This window comes from Trichosurus vulpecula, chromosome 2 (genome assembly GCF_011100635.1).
Source record: "Trichosurus vulpecula isolate mTriVul1 chromosome 2, mTriVul1.pri, whole genome shotgun sequence".
NCBI classification, from domain to species: Eukaryota; Metazoa; Chordata; class Mammalia; order Diprotodontia; family Phalangeridae; genus Trichosurus; species Trichosurus vulpecula.
This window is the reverse complement of record NC_050574.1, coordinates 98,983,940-99,006,896: the sequence shown is the minus strand read 5'-3', so window position 1 is coordinate 99,006,896 and position 22,957 is coordinate 98,983,940. Positions and strand designations below refer to the sequence as shown.

Sequence of the window (22,957 nt, the reverse complement as noted above, 5' to 3'; positions counted from 1 at the left end):
ATGCAAGGATGCCTTCTGTTGATTGATAAAGGGGAAGAGCCTTGTTAACCAAATAGTACCATGGTTTCCAACAATCTTATCCAAGGATGTGCTTCAATCTGACTAAATTTTAATGGGATTTCCCTTTATTTCATATCACAGATTATTTGATATTTACAAAGCATTTTTAAATGGTTAATTCATTCATTTGTTTTTACTTGAGAAATGTATACTTGTGACAGGAAGCACTTAAGCTTCTCATCACAGGAACAGAAAAATATAAAATTGGGAAACATGTTTTAGAAAAGTACTTTGAAGAGTAAATTTTGACCTAAAGATATCTACGCATGAATTGCAACTATACATAACATTGTTATGTATGGCTTATGAATGTGATCTAATTACTTTATAGTTATAATCAAAGGTTAGAACTAATGTTCTCAGTCACCAGTTATGTAACCATTCAGAGTAATGTCAAATGTTAGCATATTTTGGACATTATCTATAACCTACACCAAGTCTAAAGATGTTAATGTCCATAGCAGGGAAGAATAACTGGGAAGTTCATGAATTGAAGTGCTTTTTCTACTTCTGTTGGAAAGGGTAATTACTAGTAAGTGTAAGTAAACGTCTTTGCCTTCTATAGGGGTCAGTACGCCAAAGTGTTGAAGAACCCTGATCCTCACTTTGAAATATAAGATATGTGTAAATATGTTGGCATTTAATGTTGCTTTATTTTTAACAATGGCACAAAATGTTTAAACAAAGGTATAAATGCTTATGTAAAACAAAGAAAATATATTATCAGTAGGTATATAAGCTGTTCTTACCTGTTAGAGATATGTCAGCAATATAGCCTAAAGTTGGAGTGACCTTTTAGCTAGAGATTTTCTAGTCCAATCCATTCTATGTTCGCTAGGCTAGTAAATAAAAGGAATGCCATGGATATAATATACTTGGATATAATATACATATTTAGCTAAATCTCTCATGATATCCTTGTGGACATAATGAAGAGATGTGGACTACAATTAGGGGCCTGGTTGTGACTGACCAGATCCAAAGAATGCTGGTGGATATCATTGTGGAGAGGTAAGCATTGAGTCCTGTCGTAGGGGTCTGACCATGCGTGATCCTGTTCTGTTGGACATTTTTATCGGTGACTTCAGTGAAGGCATAGACAGTTTGCTTATTGAATTTATGCATACCTTGAAACTGGGTGGGATAGTTTATAGCTTGGATGATAGAAATATAATCCAAGTAACTTTTAATAGATACTATTTATATATCACTTCATAAATTTAATGTGCCTTCCTCACAACAACCCTTGATCACTGCCCCATTTTTAACAGATAAGTAATCTGAGTGTCAAGGAGGTCAGATGACTTGCCTTGTGTCATGTCTACTATGTGATAGGACTGTAACTTGAACCTAGATCTTCAGTCTCTGATTCTTCAGCCTTTTCTGCTGTACTGTGGTGCTTTGGCATCACTGAATGATTAACTAACAAGATGAACTTTCATAAAACTAAATTTAAAATCTTGTACTTTGGATAAGGAGACATGTCTGCAAAGTGATAGGATTATAGATTTAGAACAGGAAGAAACTTTAGAGATCATCAAATCTAGCCACCTCATTTTACAGAAGGTGTTATGACCAGTCACATAGCTAGTAAGTGTCTGAGGCAGGACCTGAATTCAGGTCTTCGTGCCTCTAAATCTCTCTACTATATCACTTAATTGCCTGATTCATGTGAAAAAAACCTAGGAATTTGTGAGCTACAAACTCAGTATGGGTCAGCATTATTATGTAGTGGCTAAAAAAGTTAATGCAGTTTTAGGTTAATAGAAGCATTGTCTCCAGAGCAAGTTCTGCTCAGGTTAGACCAATCTTCAGTGTGGCATCCAGTCCTGGGCACCATATTTTAGAAAGGACATTGACAAGCTAGAGTATACCCAGGGGAGGAAAATAACCTGAATGATGAGGGGACTTGAAACCAGACCATACAAGGATCAGCAGAGAGAGCTAGAAATGTTTAATATGGAGAAGATAAGAAGGGAGTGAGGGGGAAGGAGGAGAACTGTCTTCTAGGATTTTGAAGGTTGTCATGTAGAAAAGGGATTAGACTTGTTCTGTTTTACCCTGAAGGGCAGAAATAAGACCAGAGAATCAAAATTAGAGGAATGTGGATTTCAGCTAAACATAAAGAGAACTTTATTAACAGTTATAGCTGTCTAAAACTAGAATAAGATGCCTTGAGGAAGAACAAGGCTATTTGTTGCTGTAGGTGTATAAATGGAGGCTGGATTACCATTTGTCAGAGATAGTCTAAATAGGATTTGTTCTTTGGGTAGAGATTAATCTAGATGACTATAGTTCTGTGATTCCTCATATTACATATGAGGAAACTAAGCTCCAGAGAACTTAAATTACCTTGCTAAAAGTCACTGGATGAGTTATTGGCAAATTTGGAACTAGAATCTAAGTCTGATTATCTCATACTCTTGATAGTATCTACCCACCTTCATATACACAAACATTTATATACTGATAAGAATTTTTATTACCTGATAATCAAACCTTGCCTAGCCACTTAAGGAAGGAAAAAGAGATTTTGAAGCTGTCATTTGCCCATTCTTTCCGTGTGCTAGTAAAGATACCTTACAGGCATGGACAAAAATCTTATTTTTCCAGCACAAACATATGGACTGATCAGGACCAAGAAATCTGAGCCATATTTTCATTTGGGCACTTAGAGAAGATGGTGGCCTAATCTATAGGGAATAGGTTCAAAGGGGTGGTAGGTAACAATTTTGAGTACCATGGAACTTTCATCAGGAAAATTTATAGAAGTTCAGGAAGGGTTGGTATAGATTCTAGTGGTTGTGTGTCATTCTTAGATTTGACAAGAGGCACCTAATCTCTAGAGGAAGTAACACCTCCATCCTGGCAAGCAGAAGCTTTGATCTCAGAAAGCACAAGAGATTCCAAACCTTTACTGTTCAAGAGAAGATGGTTATAACATATTTGAACATTTCAGGAAACTTAAGCTGCCAAAGTGAGGGAGTAGAAGCCGACTAAAGTCCTGGAATGATACACATGAATGGGAGTCACTTCTTTCCCTTTTTACCAGGAACCTTGGCTTTGGGGAGTGGGTTGTGATGTCATGGCCCCAAATGAACATGCAAACTCTACTTGGATCCTTTACTGTATGTTCCTCTTTCTCCCCTCCCCAATTCACTGCTTCCTTTTCCACTTGCTGACCTTGTGCTTATATATTTTTACTTCACCTATCGCCCGACTTTTAGAGAAAAATGTGCATGCCTCCAGCTGACAGCAAAGGGCTATGATGAGAGTTCTGCATGGTCAAGTGTTAAACCCACTCATGGCTATAGCTATAAAAGACTGCAGCAGCCAGTACCCAACGGGTAAGAAGTATTCATGTTTTGGTTGAGAGGGGTTGTAGCTGGTGAGGGGGTTTCCTCTTTCTCATTATCCCCTAAAGTGATTTGTCTTCTCAGGTGTATAATTTGTATCTTCATATTATATATTTATGTGTCCATATTGTCTTCCCCAAGAGAATGTAATCTCCTTGAGAGCAGAAACCGTGTCATCTCTGTGTTTGTATCCCGAGTGCCTGGTACGTAGTGAGCACTTACTAAGTGCTATTGGTTGATTGACTCTCAGGTATGACAGAATCTCACACATCTGTGACAATAGTACAAAACACAGTTGCTTTAAAAAAATAAAAAAAGGAAACAGTAAGTTTGTCCTTGAAATGGAAGTCAGAGACTTATACTCAGTAACACTCATCATGCCTATTGCCATTGTGCCCATCCTTCACGACCCTTCCCAGACACCACCTTCCCTACCCCTTCCACTAAAAATGAATTCTTTTTCTGATCTTATACCTTACAGTTCTTTTCTGTATCTGGCCAATGCTGATTTGCATAATACTTATTTGTTTACGTGGCTTATATCCCTCTACTACATTTTATAAGCTCCTTCATCTTTGGCACTCTTTCTAGTACCTAATAGTGCATTCTTTGTACTGCACACTTAATAATTTTTTTTAATAAAGTGTTTTTGCCCTACTACAAGAGTTGCCTACATCAAGAAATTCTTTGCTCATTAGTAAGTTTATATGGAGAATTTATGAGATCTAAACTTTGGAAGTACAGTCATCTTCAGCTTGCATTTGCAAATTTAAATATAGCAAATAGAGTAAGACCTTATCTACATGAGATCAAGAGTAAACAGAAGTCTGGAATTCTCATGGCAACCCTTTTATGGCTCCCCTATTTGTAATAGCATGTAAGGCACTTAGCCTTCTCCCCTATTTATTTTATCTTATTTAACCTTTAAATTTTCTTTTTCATTAAGAACTTGAGGTATAGTACATGATAATAGATATAGGCTGGCCTCAAATCCAAGAAGATTTGGATTCAAGTCCTACCTTTGACACATACTGTGTGGCCCTCAGCAAGTCATTTAAACCTGCAGTACTCAAGAGAATTCTTAAGACTATAAATTTCAAAAAGGTGCTGCTGAATTTCCTCACTTGGTAGTTTCATGTGCCAGTAGAATCACAAGTCCAGACCCTACCCTTTATTATGAATTTAACGAACATGGACATTTTGATACTTAAAGAATAAAAACAGGATTGTATATGAAACCATTACCTCTGTTAAATATTTTTTAAAGTGCGTTTTAAATTAAACATAGTAACAAAATTGCCCCTTTTATGTCTCTTTCTGAACTTTATAATTTTCTGTGTATTTTTAAATGTTTTATTGATGCTGTTTTCTTTTTTAAAAGTTATTTTATTCCCTACTAACTTTTTTTCCAATGGAAGCCTTCTCTTATAACTAATAAATATAGTCATGCAAAGCAGATCTAACCATTGGCTGTGCCTGAAAACTGTCTCATTCTGCACCCATATCCAGTTACCACTGTCAGAATGGCAGGGTTTGGGGGGTCGGAGCAGGGTAGGATATTTCATCCTTAGGCTTCTGTCATCATGATGAGACACTGCAGGGATCCAGTGTTCTACGGTTTTTCAAAGTTGTTTTCTTTGACATTACTGTGATCCTCATACAAATTGTTCTCCTGGTGCTGCTCCTTCATTCTTCAGTTCATACAAGTCTTTCCAAGTTTCTCTGAGTCAGTCATATTTGTCATTGCTTACAGCACAATAATATACCGTAAATTCATTTGTCCACTTTGTTGGTAGTTTTTTGCTATGACAAAAAGTTCTGCTATGAAATTTCTATACATGTGCCTTTTTCTTTTTGACATAACATAGCTTCTCTTTCTGTTCTCCTTACAACTGCTTCTGTTTTCTGAGCCTGATCTTTTGCCCTAGTCTCTACCCATCTTTCCTCTTCTCTCCCCTCTGTGGTCAGTTTTCATTTCAGCCCAGCTCTCTGCCTCCTCCCTAGGCCCCTGCCATCTGAATGAAGCATAACTCTAAAAGGGCAGGCATTCTATGTCCAGAGTTCTCCTGCATCTGTTTGTCAATGATAAAATTACTGCCGATGTCAATATTTGTTTCCCCCCTCCCCAACCTGGATATTTTCTCTTAGTTGTAGATCAGTGCTTTACTTGGGTGTGTCTGATTAATGTTTTTCTGTTACATTTTTCAATGGCAGAATTTTTGAGTGCAGTCTCTTGTGCAAATGTGATCCAAGAACATGTCAGAACAGAGTTGTCCAGCAGGGTCTCCAAGTGCGCCTTCAGGTATTCAAAACTGAGAAGAAAGGATGGGGAGTCCGATGCCTCGATGACATTGACAAAGGGACATTTGTTTGCACTTACTCAGGTAAAATGAAGTCTTGTGTTGAAGGAAATCTGCAGTAGAGTTAGTCATTGACGATGCTTTCAAAGGCACTGCTTTATTTACTGAGGCTGTGCTGATAATGGAGGAAGCAGCATTGAAGAGGAGAGAGGTGAAGATAATTTGAGGGGTTTATAACCTGATGACTAAAGGTGAGAAGAGGTTCCAGATGTTCTGCACAGAAAGAGAACAGCTGGAAAAACTGCTTCTGACCTGAAAGAAAAGGACAGACAAAACAAAAGGAAAGAAGGTCCAATTTTCTGAGTGGGCAAATACTTCTTAAGCCCATACAGTATGCTTCAATAGCTTCCTGACTTTGTCACTGTCAGCTCCAGGAAGTATTTGGGGTGAGAGAAGGCAGCTCTTTAGGTATGACAGTGAAATTAAGTTGACCCCTCTTTGTGTTGTCTGGCATTTGTTTTACTCTGAATGCAGGAGCAGCACTGACCAGGCCTTCCACTCTGTTTTTGGGGAAAGTGGAGCACAGCATAGTAGTCTATTGCAGAAAGAACCCTGGTATTTTCATCACAGGACATGAGTTCTAGTTCTGACTCTGCTACTTGCTATATAACTGTAAAAACTGGCAGATCTCTAAAGATCCCAAAATTTTGTGAACTGTTCCCATCTAAGGAATAGAGGAGTTCAAACCTGAGTCAGAGTTAAAAGCAACAACACTGAGCCTCTATCCACACATTGCCCTTCTGCATCCTTCTATTCCTCTGCCTCCTCCTCCCTCTGTCCCAGCACATGGGCATTTGTGCCTTTTGCCTCTCAAGGGTTCTTCGATGGAGAGAGTGTCAACTGTATCCAAAGGCTAAAAGGTACCTGAGAAGTTTCACCAATGTTTTCTGTGTTAGCGGAGCAAAGCATAAGCAGTGGACCTTCACCCTTTTTCCTGATCTAGGTACCAGCCAGGAAGAGCTATCAGGGGCTATGATGTGGCATCCATTAGTTTTTAATTTCGTAAAACAAAAAAACAAACTCTGTGTGTGTGTGTGTGTGTACATCTTCATGGAGGATTTATTTTGGGATCAGAACATGGGGCAAAAAAATGAACTACCAATTCAAACAAGTATTATTTCTAGCAAGAGTTTGGATTCTGAAAGATTATAAAATCTGCACTTTTAAGGCTAAATTTGCCAGCCTTTTATACCACCACAGTTGCACATCCTCTATTTTATGATATTGTAGGCAAAAATGTACTAACAATCATCATTTTGATAACTTACATTTATATAACTTTCTAAGGTTTACAAAGCACTTTATACACATCATAGCATTTGAACCTCACAACAGCTATGTGAGGCAAGTATCACAGGGAATCTCATTTATGAGTAATCTTAGGCCTGGAAGTTGTGGCTCGCCTGTTACCACACAGCTAATAAGTGTTAGAGATGGGATTTGTACCCAGGACTTCATGAGTTAAAATCCAGTACATTTCAGAACTTATTTCATTGTTCAAATCTCAGTTTTGTGAATCAGATTAATAATTTTATTCTAATTTTTACACAGTGGCTTGTCCTTAGTTACTAAGCACTCATTTTCTAAGTCCCTTTCTTAGCTCAGTCATTTCTTTCAGGGAGATTATTAAGCCGAGCTGGCCTAGAAGAAATTGGCTCTGTTGATGGAAAAGAGGAAGAAGAGGAGGATATTACTACCAATGACAACGGATCCCCAGCACTTTCAAAGAAGAGGAGAACAGAAGCTGTTTATTCTGATCCTGAAATTGAGTTTGTCCAAATTGAAGTAGGAACAATTCCTGGAGACGTAGAAACTGAGGAGTACCTGATTCAGCTCACCAGTGATGCAGATCCATCTATCCAGTAAGCTCTGACCTCATCCTTCCACATGAATGATCTGATTGCTGAGCAGAGAGGCTTTCATATCTTTCCTCAGCCTGGAAAGCCTGGATCTTAATTTCACCTGCCTTGAAATTCTGAAAGTAGAATGCTTTGAGAAACTTAGCATATTATGTTCTAAAGACCTTTCCAGTGGCACTTTATTTCTTTCAAATGCACCATTTGTGGAGTTATAGTCTTGATTACTTTCACTTAGATGCTCAATATTTTTCATTTTTATTCTTGATACATCTAACCTAAATTTCATTTTCTGAGTTTTCCTCCTTTCTGTAAGTTTTAAGGTTTGACTATAGTGTTTTTCCCTGGTAGGGAATATAGATAGATAGATAGATAGATAGATAGATAGATAGATAGATAGATAGATAGATACCATGTAGTAATGATGCATTTCTGAAAAAGAGTAATTATTTGCTTTACTGGTTAAATTTTTGGAAATGAATACCCTCACTTGAATAGAAACTTCACAGCCCAGGAGAGAGAGCCAAAGTGTAGATTTTGTGTTGTGTATGTCATCACAATGATGTGTCCTTTGCCCCAGGCATGAGAAGTATGAATATGATCTAAGGATTGAAAATCAACCAGCCACTAGAAGACCTAAAACTAAAGCAGCCCTTCTTCAAAACTTTCGGAAAAAAGGGGTAAGAACTATAAAGAGTAACAGCAGGCTATCAAAACATAGTTGTCCCTTCTGTGAAATGACAACATTAACTCTCCTTATCCATTCCTACTATTTCATAAAATGTTTTTTATTTGTGTGTGAGATTTCTCTCATTGTGGGATAGAATTACAAGAAATAGAGCAAGACACATGCAGCCCATGTTTATTAAGTACCCAATGTGTGCGGGGCACACACTGTAATTGTGGATGTTAGAAGAAGTAGCTGTTCTTTTGGAGGGGTCTCAGCAAGGGGTGTTTTATGGGCTTTGAGGTACATTTCACAGTACAGATATGCCACCTCACAGTATCCCTTCCATCTCTCCCTCATGAAACATATCAAAGAGTGAAACCACTCCTTTAGGTGGATAGCAGCCCAAAGATGACGACTATGACTGAGCAACGGTGCCACTGAACCTGCCTGTGTGCAGACGGCAAGTCAGCTGAGCACAGGCCCAGAAAGCATCGAGAGGAGATGGTTGCATAAAAGCAAGTGGAAATAGTACACTTCAGCCAGCATTTGTTAAAGACCTCTTCTGTGTGAAGCGCTCTATGTTAGGTCCTAAGGATAGATACTAAGACAAAAACGAAATAATCTGTGGCCTCAAGGTGTTTCTGTTCTACTGACAGGAACATGTATATACAAATCAATGAATGCAAAGTAGTCCTCGGAGGGAGGGAGTACTTAACATCCAGGGGCTCAGGTAAGGCTTCACTTAGGAGGTGGCACTGAACTGAACCTGGGGAGAAGGGAAGGATTCTAAGTAGCCATGGGAAAGGAGAGCATTCCAAGTGTTGGGGTCAGCCTCTGCAGAAGGACCATGGTGTGTCAAGTGCCCCAGTGGGAATGAATTCTGGAAAGGTAGGTGAGAGCCAAGGACTGAAGGGCTTCTAGGGATAAGTGGATGATGTTTCATTTTATGCTAGAGGCAGTAGGCAGCCACTGAACCTTTCAAGTACAGGAGTGATGAGATCAGACTTGGCTCTGATTATGTGGCAGCTGTGGAGGAGATGGATTGGAGAAGGAGGCACTAAAACGAGGGAGACCCATGTTGGGGTGGAAGCAGGGAGAAGAATTTCTAGGGAGAAATTTCTGGCCTTCAGCCTCATTCCACTGAAACTCCTCTCTCCAAAGTCACTAGTGATCTCTTAACTGACACACCCAGTGTCCTTTTCACAGCCCTCATCCTTCTTGACCCCTCTTCAGCCTTTGACACCATTGATCACCCTCTTCTCCTTGATACTCTGTTCTCTCTAGGTTTTTGTGATGCTATGTTTTCCTGGTTTCCCCCCTCCCTATCTGACTGCCACTTTTCCAGTCTTCTTACATATTACAAACCCCCTCATCCCCACCCTGCTCTATATAATCTCAGACCCAGTTATACTGACCTCCTTGCTGTTCCTCAAACAAGACACTCCATCTCTTGGTTTGGGGCATCCTCACTGCCTGTCTGCCATGCTTGGAATGCTCTCCCTCCTCATTATCTTGTTTCCCAGGCCTCCTTCAATCCCAGCTAAAATCTCATTTTCTGTAATCCTTCTCAATCCTAATGCCTATTCTCTGTTCATTTTTTCCTCCTTATCCTGTGTATATCTTATTCATACGTCATTACTTCCATGTTGTTTCCCCCATTAGACTGAACTCCTGGGGCAGCTAGGTGGCACAGTGAGTAGAGCACCGGCCTTGGAGTCAGGAGGACCTGAGTTCAAATGGCCTCAAATCCGGCAGGGAGTCTCCTTTGCCTTTCTTTGTATCCCCAGTGTTTAGCACAATGACTGGTGCATTGTCGGCTCCACATAAACACTTACTGATTGACCCTCCTACTGGAAATCTGCACCTGAATGTCCCATAGACATCTCAGACTCAACACAGAGCTCAGTATTTTACCCTCAAGTCCACTCCTTCTTGTTTCAGTCAAAGGCACCACTATCCTTTTAGCCAGCCAGGTTCTCACTCCCTGGATAGTGCTTGGCCTTCGCCCACCGCCGGTCAGTGGCCACATCTTGTCAGTTCTGTCCCCACAGCATCTCTTGCCTCATTTCCTTATCTTCATTCACACAGCTTTCAGTCTAGTTCAAGTTCTCATCACCTATTGACTGGATCATTATACTTCCTTCCTGATGAGTCTCCCAGCATCTAGTCTCTTTTAACCCATCCCCCACACAGCTGCCAGATTGATAGACCATGTCACTCTCCTGCTCAAGAAGTATTAATGGCTTCCTGCTGCCTTTAAGATAAAATCCAGAACCCTCTCTTTAGCATTTAAAGCCCTTCATAGTCTGGAGCCAGCTTTCTAGAATAATTTCGTGTGACTCCCCCTTAGGTTTGCCTGCTAGCTTTTCCCCATAGAGGAGATTCTGTCTCCTGCCTCTGGGCCTTTACAGAGGCTGTGTCTCGTGCTGAGAATGCTCTCTCTCACCTCTGCCTCTTGGAAGCTCAAGGTCTCTTTAAGGCTAACTCGGGTACCACCACCACGACAATGCCTTCCCTGACTGTCCCCACTGTCAGTGTTCCCCCCACCCCAGCACAATCTAAACTCCTTGAAGGCAAGGGAGTGTTAAGGAGTGTTTTGTTTTGGTCTTTGTGCCCCTTGCATCTAGCACAGTGCCTGGCACATAGTGGGTGCTTAGTAATTCTTGTTGTATGGAATTGAACTGCACTTAGCGTTTTGATTTTTTCCTTTCTATATGTAGATCATGTAATCCCTTCTTGATTTAAATTCTTTATAGGTAGTAGGGATTACTTCAGTCACTTAATATCATATTTATTGACTTGACTTTATTTGAACTTCTATGGTGCCCACATGTACAGAAATGTACCTTTCTAAATATTATCAGTCCCAGTCTCTCTCCTTTAAACATATATTGTCATTACAGTGTCAAGAATTTGTCTGTACATTGTCCAAAATTGGAGGAGGCAAGTTCTTCTACCTGACTCCTCAGAATGGGCGCAGGGGAAGAATGGTCATCTCTAGTGTTCCTGGCTGTTAAAGAAAAATGTGCTGTACTAGTGATTTAAGAGTGAGAACTTTTCCCCTGAGGATAAGTGGAATATTTTGAATGTGGACAGAAGTCTTTTCTTTATTTAAAAGCATTGTAGCACTAGCTCTTGGCATCTACACACTCATCAGTAGCTTTTGTTTCAGAAGGTACAAGAAAATAGAACCCAGCCTAGGGTTGGGTAGGAAAGCTGGGTTTTGGGTCCTATTTTCATTGATATGTTTCCAAACTATGGTTAAGAAATTATTCCACCAAAAAATAAACAAAAAACAAAAAAAGAAATTATTCCACCCCCTATACCACCTTGGGGTGAAATGAAAAACTAATCTGGTTAAGACCAATCTTGAAATTCTTTTGGAAAAGTTTTTAAATGCTAATTGCCTCTCCTTTGCCAGGAAAGTAAATGTATCAACCTTCCTCTTTCTTTCTTCCTTTCTTTCTTTCCTTCTTTCTTTCTTTCTTTCTTTCTTTCTTTCTTTCTTTCTTGCTTTCTTTCTTGCTTTCTTTCTGTCTGTCTTTCTTCTTCCTTCCTTCCTTCCTTCCTTCCTTTCTTTCTTTCTTTCTTTAAAGGGAATTATTACCCTGGAGTCTGGTATAAGCTCAGAAGAGGAGGATGAAGCTCAGCCAACTAAAGTCCAACCAATCCCCAATATCAACGAAAAGAAAAGTATGATTTTCTTTTGCTCCTGATCTCTTGCCTGTTTTTAATCTAACTTTGAGTCATCTGTCCCTTTTTTTCATTGTTCTTAGACACTGTAACAAACATGCTATTGAGCCTGGGAGTTACAGCTAACCTAGTAGCTACAGACACCTGATGAGGCCTGGTCCTCCGGTGTCAGGATTGCTAAAAGAAACTTGACAGTGGAACCTTCAAAAGTGTCACACAGAAGCAGCCCTTTTCCAGCTCTTTTCCTGGGCCTAGAAACCTTGGGATAGAAGAGTCCCTCTCAGTTCCATAGTTGAATCAGTGCTTGGTTCTGGAGGTTAAGCAGTGCTCTTGAGAGAGCTGTGCCCCTCCTCAGCCTTTCCCTAGTATCATGACAAAACATTGCCACACCCTGCTCTTTGTGTCCAGAGGATCCTAGATGATAGGGTCACAGAACTAGAACTGGAAAGGACCTTGGGGGCCACCAGCACAACACCTTCATTTTACAGATAAGGAAATAGGACATTGTAGTTGAGAAAGTATATATTTTGGGGCCAACAGCTGATAGGCACCATTCATTACAAAAGTACTTGGCTCCTGTATTTATCAGTTCCTATCAAGTTTACAGAGTTTTTCATGTGGCCACATTTAGGAACAGCAGATAGCAGCAATGTGATTAAAGCATAACCATGACTGAAGAGGGTCAATTTAAAGAGATAAAAGGAGATTTTTTTAAAAGAGAAAAGTTAATAACATTCTTTATGCCATTTAAGTTGCAAAGGAGATTTTCTCCTTTGCCTAAAAAGAATGTTTGATTTCTTTGCTTGCCTGCTACTCAAGACCTTTTTCCTTAATGGACCAATGATCCCATCAGTGTGGGCACTCCCTCCCATCTATACCTTGTCGTCCCATGTGATTCTTGTCCATGCCTGTACATAGAGAGTCTACCACATGCACTGGAGGCCTTCTCCTGGGTCTTTTGACATTGCATAGAAGGTTTACTTTGGTTGGTTGATGAGGCAGCATCCGTACTGCCACTACTTTTATATTCCTTTAAAAGGAACAAGCAGTGACTCATCTGCCAACTGAAACCCAAAACAATAATACTTACCATAAAGATATATGGCTTCATCAGTCTTAGTGATTGATATGTCCACTGAAACTGGCTACAGCCTCTCTTTGCCTTCATTGATGGACTTTTCAAGTTGCTATACCAGAATAGTTTGTTGCTCTCTGGCTAACAGGGGTGACAGGTGTGATCTTTCTGACTTTCATGAGTTTGGTCTTCAGATGACATACACACAGTCCATCCATCACCTGGCCTGTACTTGGAGGTTTTGCTATCTTGGTAGAACCTGCCAGAACTTACACTTTATTGGCATGGTATCAAAGATCCCAGGGTCATCAGCACACCATCGTCAAGCATTAGCAGAGGACATGACCCCTCTAAGAGGACGTAACCCCTCTAAGTGCAGATGTTGCTGCCACAGGCAGCAACCCTATTAATTTTCTCCTGCCTCACAGTGCTTATGTTAGGGACTGCTTCTAAAACTATGTGTTGTATTCCTCCCCGATAGAACGTAAACTCTGAGGGCTACGTACCACCAATGCCTAGCATATAGTAGGCACTTCATGTTTCAAAAATTAAATGGAATTGCTGCAGATGTTAAAAAATTGCTGCCAATATGTGCCAGAATCTAATTGCACATTTGAAGGAAAAAGAGCAATTTTCTGGAATCTGAGACCATAACCAAGGATGTGTGCAGTTTTATGATTACAGTATTCATCCCAGTGCTGTTCTTCAGCCAAACCTTAAAAGTTCTGGCATTTCTCTTAGGGGAGTCAAGCTGCCCTGGTGAAAATTCCAAATTCAAGCAGTTGACCAACTGTACCATGCTGGATAACCATCATTGTAAAGAAGAAAGTCTCATGGAGAACACGTGTGATCAGGCGGCCTCAGGGTGTGATGCGACTGGGATAAAAGAACGTGAGGTTCAGGAGCACGTCTTCCAAGAGGAAAGAATGCTGGAAAGGCAAGATCAAGAAATCCTTTGTGATGAAGAGTCACTATCTGAAACACAGATCGATGTTTCAGAGTCTGTGAAGAATCTTCATGAAGATAGCATTTATTTACTGGATGCTACTAAAGAAGGAAACGTGGGTCGCTTCCTGAATGTAAGTATCCACACTGAGATGAGGTATAGGCTGCTCTCCACTGGATGTCTCCAAGCAAAGGTTTGGATGGCCTCTTGTTAGGCAGGCTGTTCCTCTGCAGCCTGGACTTGAGGGCCCTGAGGGCCTTGCAGTGCTTTGAGCTATGATTCCTAACTTGTGCTTTGGGGATTTTCAAAAAATAAGGTCATAGGAAAAAATATTTAATTTAGAGAAGGGGTATAGGAAGATTCTCTCAGAGTTTACTGAAAGATTTCACAAGATTGAAGTTACCCACGAAAAATTTTCAGTATTGGAATCATCTAGGCTGGAACACAGGGTGATTTTCTCTCTGAAGTGCTATTCAGTAATCCGTAAGGTAAAACAATCTGAATTTATTAAGGAATATGTCTTACATGGGGTTAGGAGAAGGGACTGAGTTGCGTGATTTCCTATTCATTCTAACTTCAGTTTGAATTACGTCTATAGCTGTGCTGTGGGTAAGATTTCTCTTTCATAATAAAAATATCTCTTACTTATATACCACTCTGAGGTTTACAAAATGTTTTCTTCACAACAACCCTATAAGATAAGTAATCATTTAACAGAAGAGAAAACTGAGGTACATGGAAGTTACATCACTTGCCTAGGATCACAATTTCTGCTGTTTTTTTGAGGGGGTGGTGGTTTTTAGGGTCACTGGTTATACAGTACTTTAGTTTACAGATACTTTCCTCCTAGCTACCCTGTGATGTAGAGATACATTTGTCATGAAACTATATCCCTTAGCATTGGTAGAGTGAAGGACAAGGGACCTTTCACCTGTTTTTGTGTGACCAATGAGCTAAGAATGGTTTTTATATTTTAAAATAAAGTTTTAGTATGTTTAAATGTAAAAGTCATTCTTAGCTTGTGGCCAGTGGGCCAGATTCAGCCTTCAGGCAGTAGTTTTGCTGATCCCTGGACTAGAGGATCCTTCTTCTAGTGGAATTCCCCCTTTTGAAGTTGTCTAGGATAAGTTTGTCATATGTGCTTCAAATGTTAGCTTTGTCTACCTTGGATTATATATAATCCAAGAATTAAATTAAATTAAAGAATAAATTTAACAAAAATTCACAAATTGGGTTTTTCCCTTCAGTGTGAAAGGAATGAATGTGTATTTGCCAGGCTCAGTTCTACCTGCCATGATCAGAAGGACACTTAATAAGATGAGGGTGGAATCTTCCTACCCAGTTTCCCCCCTCAGCTTAATATAATAGCTGGCTTATACATAGTACTGTAGGTTTTGCAAACCACTTTCCATCCAGAAGCTCCTTTGACCTTCACAACAAACAGCCCTGTGAGGGAAATACCTTACTGTCCCCATTTGGAGCAGCAGGTAAAGAACTTGTGCAGTGTGATGCCATGGTAAATGTTAAAGGGATTTCAAGGCCAGACTCCTTCACACCAGCTCTGACTCCCTGTCCATTACACCATGCTGCCTCTCAAGGCGTGGCCATGCTAGGCGTCAGGCTGTGTAAGTCTGTGGTACCCCACTGTTTCAGGTTGGCTAAATTCTGGGGAAATTATAACTCGCAGGAGCCAAGCAAAGCCTTTTGTACCTCTTCTGGTAGCCACATAGCCTTCTGTAGTGGGGACAATACTTAGCATTGAGACAACCAAGAGCCAGGATGCTTGCAAAGGAACAAGAACAGGCCTTCCATCCTGCCTGTGTTCCCCAGTGATCTGCATTACATGTGTCAGGATGCTTAGGACACCTATCCTTATTTGCCATAGGGTTGCTCTGGGCTCCTTAGGTTCATGGGAAGGATGGGATGGGAATGTATTTTCCAAAGAAAATGACTTTTCCATCTGAAATAACTCTAAATCATCAACAGAAACTAAGGAAATCTGAACACTTGGTCCACAGTAAGAGGCAGGAAGGAAGGAATAAACCTTGAAAACCAAATTATGCTCTGGTGCTTTTAAAGAAAAAAGCTTTGAGCCTTCTAATTCTTTTCAATATGTATTATATTTCAGATCTTTTTTTTTTTTTTGCAGCATAGTTGTAACCCAAATCTCTTCGTGCAGAATGTTTTTGTAGAGACACATGACAGAAATTTCCCATGGGTGGCATTCTTCACAAAAAGGTTTGAATTTAATTTTGCTTATGTAGGGGGAAAACATGAAAGGTGTGACCTTAAAACAACAACAACAACAACAAAAACAGGTTCTTGATGTTCTTAGAATAACTACATGGCACCTTTGTCTATTTTTTATTACCTAACATTATTCCTATTCGATGCAATTTTGAATTATTGACATTGGTTCTGATGTTGTCCTGGGTCACAAGTTTGAACAAACACCTGGTTCAGATAAAATGTAACCCAGGAAGTTAAATGTTGCAGAATTCCAAGGGTCTCCTGTAACAGTAGCCCTTTCCTGACCTACATGCTCTGGCTACTTATCCAGGTCTTCATTCTTCAAAAGCTCTATTTAACTAATTATAAGTTGTGTTATAATTGATTTTTTTAAAATTTGAATTAGAGGGTAACTGGTCTTCCTAACAGACTATTTTAAACACCAGAGAGCATGCGGAAAATAATTGTGAAAAGGGTTAATGGGATATATATACTCCTACATAATGATTTATACAAAGCATTACCCTGATGATAGATGGTAAGCTTCTTGAGGGTAAGAACTGTCATTTTTCTTTTGCATTACTACCATCTAGCACAATGCCTTATACAAAAAGTTACATTTGTTAAAATGAATAATACAAAACCAAATTCCATGTGTATGACTGCTGTTCATTGTGGGTGGGTACGATTGTTCATCTATTTATTTATTTGTTTGTTTATTTATGTATTTATGTATTGCTTTTTAGGCATGTGAAGGCAGGAACGGAACTTACTTGGGATTATGGTTATGAAGCTGGAAGTATGCCTGAGAAAGAGATTCCTTGTCAATGTGGCTTTCACACTTGTAGAAAAAGAATATTATAAACAAGTGTTTTGTGTATGCTAATGTCATTTAGTACAAACTAAAGAATAAATTATACAAAAAAAACCCCTAATTAAAAATGCATGTACCATCAAGAAATTTGTCTTAATGATTCCACTCTGAGATGGGGCTCTGAGGGGGTGTTAAGATTTTTTCTGATTTCTTAAATGTAATTTAGGAATCCTGAAGTAAGAATGACATAGAAACACAACAGAAAGTGGACAATAGATATAGATGTAGGCGCTTTACTTACATTCAGCTTTTGAATAAGTAGGATGGAAGTAATTGTTTTGTATGGTAGGACAATTAACATACAATTTGTCATTGTTTTAATATGAATATGTTGAAGGAAGCATATGTCACAGAAAGATTCTTCTATCTTTTATTCCTGTTTTTTAGGAATATTGTTTTTGGCTCATACTCCACAGGTACCAAACCTCACATCTTCCTGGCCCTTATGACTTAAATTATGACAGCTCTGTCTGAACATGACATAAAAGCTTTATTTGTAGGGGAAATGGAAACCACACAATAGAACAAAAGTGAGCTAAGACCTCAGTAATTCTGACTGTGTAGAAGCTCAGCCTGAATTGTAGAATACTTTTAAAGAATTGTTTCTATTACTGCTCTGTATATTCATCAACTGGGAATTTAATAATACACTCTTACCTAGTTGAGGGCCTTGAACCACTTTCTTTGCATAACTTCCTTCCCTTCTAAACCCATCCAAAAGCTTCACATTTTCCTTAATACATTACAATAAAACAAACAATTAGAAGCCTGTTGTTTGCAGTTGTGCTGCATCCTGGGGGAGATATAATTTAGGTAAGATTCACGCACTTCCCTCAAACAGACGCCTGTTGGGAGAAGGTCACACCTGGACAGAGGGAGGGATATTGGAAAGGGATTGCTGAAAGAGGCTGCATTTCAGCTGGGCTTTAAAGAAATGGCAAGGATTCCATGAAGAGAAAGGTTATTCCAGGCCATGGCCTGAGCAGCAGTATGGTGTCCTCGGAGTATGTGTTTGGGGAAAGAGTTGCCTAGTTTGCCTGGAGTGCAGACTGGAGAAGGGTGATAGAAGTCTGAAACAGAGGTTTATGGAGGGCTTTGAATGCTGGGCAGAGAATCTTGAACTTTACTCAGGGGTCAGAAGGCAGTTATTGAAGATTTTGGAGCAGAGGGGCTAAATGACCAATATCAATCAAGTGACTGTTCCAAGCCTTTTTCATTAAAAAAGACAAACCAACCTTAGTCTTAGCTCACTATTCATCTTCCAGTATATATTAAAGCCTGTAGTATTTGCTTAGAATATACTATTCTTCCTCCCCCTCTTCAAGACTTTGCCAAGTTTACCTTTACGCATGCACTCCTTCCTTTAAAACTGACGCTGCTCAAGGCACATCTGTCCAAGCTTTCCTCTGATTGATCCTACTTTTAAAAAATTATACCAACTGACATTAATGTAATGCTTTAAGGTTTGCAAAGCACTTTACACGCATTATTTCATTCGATTTTCACAACAACCCTGTAAGGTACGTATTATTAGCCTCATTTTATAGACGAGGATACCAAGGCTGAGAAGTCAAGTGGCTGATGAGGCAATATTTGAGATCCCAGCCTTTGTATAAACCATCCTTAAGCACTGATTCCTGAAAAGAATATTTCTGTAATTTGTATATATTTTGTTAGATACGTTTTGTCTCATCCGTTCTATTATACTGTAAGCTCTTTGAGGGCAGGAATGGTGTCTAATCCTTACCATGTACCCCCACACATAAACTGTATGGTGCTGTGTGTGCACCCTATGGGTGCTCAATAAATAACTTCTTACCAATTGACAGAGGGACTCAGGACTGATCAGTTTTGCCTTGGATGAATAGGGAGTTGTCCCCCACCAAACACTGCCCCCGGAGCTCTCAGGTTTGGGCTGGGAAGATGATCACTACAAGCACACCTGTTAACTCCAGGCCTGGTCACCCACGGCTGCTAAGGTGCTCTCACACAATACATTGTGTTGGAATAGCTTAAGCCTGCTTCTCTCCCGCCGTTACCCCCAAAGGAAGCAAAGGACCATGGGTTTGAGTCAGGGTGTTTGGGGGTGGCCGGGTAGAGACCATCTCGTTCCTTATCCCTTTGACAGATAAGGAAATTGAGGCTCGGAGAGAGAGATGAAGTACCTTCCCATGGTCACCAGCAACAGAATAGGCATTTGAACCAGAGCCTCTAACTCCCCAATCCAGTGTTCTTCCCACAGCACCACACTGCCCTAATGACAAGAACGAAAAATGATACTGGTTCAGAAGCTAGATTAACGGGATTTTTTGTTTGATTTTTTTTTCCAAACTTTTTAAAATATATTTGTTAAAAGTAGGGGATGGCTTGCCAGAAGGGGAGGGAGAAGGGCTGCAGGGGAATCTCGGCTAAGCGAAAATCAAGATAGAGATAAAACACAAAGCAAAACAGTTAAAGCCCCTGTTCGGGGTGGGGGGGCCCCGGGTCCTAGAAGCACCCAGCCCGGGTGGCCTGAGCGCCCTGGACTCCCGGCGAGGTGGGGAGTGCAGCGAGCAGAAAACCGACATCCTCACCCGGTCCATCCCTCAAAAAGAAAACGAAACTCAACCCGTGCTGCTGAACGAGGAATGGAAACTGAGTTGGTCCAACCCCTCGGCATCACGGGGGAGAAGACTAGGGCTGCAGGGCCTGACTTACGGGAGAGGAGGAGCCTGGAGAGCCCCGGACGCCGCACCTGGTCCTGCCTAGACTTTTCACCTTCCCGGCCCTGCGGTCTAACCCCGAGCCAGCTGGGCCCAGGCTGCTTGTCAATCATGATGGACGAGGCCGTAAGAGACCCCGCTGGTAAGTACCACCGCCGCCCCGAACGGGCGGGGGAAAGAGACGAGATTTCCCCGCTCCCCACCCCAGCTCGTCTTCAGTCCCAACAAGGCGTGTCCAGGCTAAAGGGAGGCCGGGAAAATCCATCCCTTCCCTCCTTCGAAAGCTAAGCCGGCGCACCAAACTAACCTCTAGAACCTAGCCCCGGTGGCCCTTACACAGCCCAGCCGCTCTTTTTGAAAAATTAAGCATTATTTTTTTCCTTTCTTCCCTCTCCTCCCCCCAAAAAGGGGAAACATTTTTTATAAAAAATATGGATTAATTAAGCAAAACAAATTTCCACATTGCCATGTCCAAAAATGTATGCCTCGTTCTGAAACCACAGGCCAGACAGTCAGAAGTGGGGAGCCTCAGCCGTAAACATTTATTAAGCGCTTACTGTGTGCCAGGCACTTTGATAACCATTCTGCAACCAGCATCTATTGTTTCCATGTCAAGGACCAGATAGCCTGCTCCATTAACAGCTCTCCTGAGTTGTGGCCGTTATTTTGTTGTTGCAAGAACTTTAAAAAGTGAAAAAAAAAAAAAAAAGACTTAGAGATTTTAAGTGCTGTCTACATCCAGAGAAAGAACCACAGAGTCTGAATGCAGATCGAAGCGTAGTGTTTTCTCTTTTTTGTTTGTTTTTTGTTCTTTCTTTCTCGTGGTTTTTCCCTTTTGTTCTGATTCTTCTTTCACAACATGAATAATGGGGATATGTGGAAATATGTTTAAGATCATAGCCTATATTCCGATTGCATGCTGTCTTGAGAAGGGGGTGGCGGGAAAATTTAGAACTCAAAAATCTTATAAAAGTGAATGTTGAAAACTGAAACTTAATCAATTTTTAAAAAGAAAAAAGAAAATCATCTGATCCTACAAAAAAAAAAAGATTTGAAAGTTGTTCATCTCTAGTTGAAGTTCCCTGGTATTGTCATAATAGCAATCACGGGTCAGAGGTCTGGTTCTGCTAGATCACAGCTCTGATTAGCACCAGTCACTTGCTTACAGTCTGCTATCACTATCCTGTGGAAACAAAACTCCTTCCACTATTTCTCACATTTCTAATAAAATCAGTCCTGCAAGTAGATAGAATAAGCCTATTCCCTCTCACAAACTAGAGGAGAGAATCCCAGTTTGTTGAACAATATTTGACTTTCCTGAGTTGCTTGTGGTGTTTTTCCTACATAATTTGGCAAACACTTATTACTTGACAGCCTGGGGGTACGAAGTTAAAAACAAAATTCCTGGTCCACAAGGACACCAACTTGTAGTTGAGGGACCAGGGCAGAGGGAGCAGGCTTTACACTGAGTACAGAGACCAGTAAGTAAGGAGTATCTGGTACAGTAGAAGGATCACTGGATCTGGAGTCAGAGAACCTGGATTCAAATCCTTTGATAAGTGACTATTTGCAAGTCTCATCATCTCCATGGGCCTCTTCCTTTTCTCATCTGTAAAATGAGTGGGTTGGAATAGAGCAGTGCTGTCAGTCAAATAGAAATGGAGCCCTGTAGCCTGTTTTGACTTTAAAAAATGCAAGGTAAGGTTATTTAGGTTATATTGTATTTTTATTTATTTTGTTAAACACTTCCCAATTACATTCTCATCTGGTTGTTGCAGCACTTAGTAGTTTTACCAGCTGTTTGCAGCAGACAAGCTGGGAGTTTGACACCTCTGGATAGAGGAGCTCTGAGGTCTTTTCCAGTTCCAGTTAAGATCTACGATCCTCCAAGTAAATACAAAGTAATTTAAGGCAGAAGAGAACATGAATACTGAGAGGAAGCTGACACCTTACCAGAACCTTAGAAGGAAATTAAAATTTTAAAATTTAAAAAAAAATACAAATTCCAAGAGAAAGACGTAAGAACAGAGAGCCCATGCAAAAGCAAAGAAAAGGGGAACGATAGGTTGAGCCAGTGGAGGCAGGGACTCGCCTGAACTCTTCCCCTAACCCCTCCAAATAGCTTTAAATTATGACTCTAAACAAATTCTAGAACAGCAGAACCCACAAAAGGATGGTCTGCTCCTAATCTTTGTTTTTTATGTTTGTGTGTATCTTTTACTTCCTATCCCTCCTGACTCCTCTACTTTACTTCTACTCCCTGCCTTCCTTTTATTTAACTTACCTCCCCCCAAGAACCCTCCTTTATCGTCCCAAGGATCCCTCCCTTATCCTCCCATTCCCATCAATCTAAGCACCTTTCTATATTCCCCTTTAACCTATTCCCTCACCCTCCCCTCTGAAGATCCCTCCCTTATCCTCTCTCCCCCATCCTCTAAGCATTTTGTTTCTTTCTAAATTTATAAGACTTTTGTACTCTTTTATTTTATAAATACTCTCTTAGATGTATACATATTGTTCCTTCTTGAACCCATTCCCAATGAAAGTAGGTTTACAGAACTAACAGCCCACCTCCTCCATCTAATTCCTCTGTGTCAGTTCTTCCTCTCACACCTCATTTGTGTAAGATAATTACTCTTTTTAGATGCTCCTGAACAGTTTTACTTTTTGAAGTCATAGCATTCTCAGATCTACCTCATTCTTTCTTATGAACTACACAATTACTAATAACAACATTAGACATACATTTTATACACATAAAAGGTAAACAGTCTGTCTTTATTGAGTCCCTTGTAATTGGTCTTTGGTATGTACCTCGTGTTTCTCTTGGCTCTTGTATGTCAAATCTTCTATTAAGTTCAGGCTTGTTGTTTTTTTTTTTTTTTTTAAACAAAGTCCTGAAAGTCTGACAATTCATTAAATGTCCTTTTTTTCCATTCAGGATTATGCTTAGCTTTGCTCGGTACATTTTCAACCAGAATCCCAGTTCTTGTGCTCTTTGATTATACCTAGTGTTCCAAGACCTATGGTCTTTCAGTGTTGCCGCTGCTAAGTCTTGTGTGATTCTGATTGTGGCACCACCATACGTAAGTTGTTTTTTTCTTGTTGCTCGTAGTAGTCTATCCTTGAGCTGGGG

At 40.3% G+C, this 22,957-nt stretch overlaps 1 protein-coding gene across 1 annotated transcript in view; it reads left to right on the top strand.

The window, feature by feature from the left end:
- Positions 1–22,957, top strand: part of SETDB2 (SET domain bifurcated histone lysine methyltransferase 2) — a 108,592-nt gene that overhangs the window by 43,803 nt on the left and 41,832 nt on the right. The window contains exons 8-16 of the mRNA XM_036743908.1: positions 3,288–3,407; positions 5,631–5,800; positions 7,395–7,638; positions 8,213–8,312; positions 11,899–11,995; positions 13,812–14,149; positions 16,166–16,254; positions 16,992–17,102; positions 19,479–19,963. Coding sequence (XP_036599803.1) covers positions 3,288–3,407; positions 5,631–5,800; positions 7,395–7,638; positions 8,213–8,312; positions 11,899–11,995; positions 13,812–14,149; positions 16,166–16,254; positions 16,992–17,102; positions 19,479–19,963 — 1,754 coding nt within the window. The remainder of the gene's footprint in view (positions 1–3,287; positions 3,408–5,630; positions 5,801–7,394; positions 7,639–8,212; positions 8,313–11,898; positions 11,996–13,811; positions 14,150–16,165; positions 16,255–16,991; positions 17,103–19,478; positions 19,964–22,957) is intronic.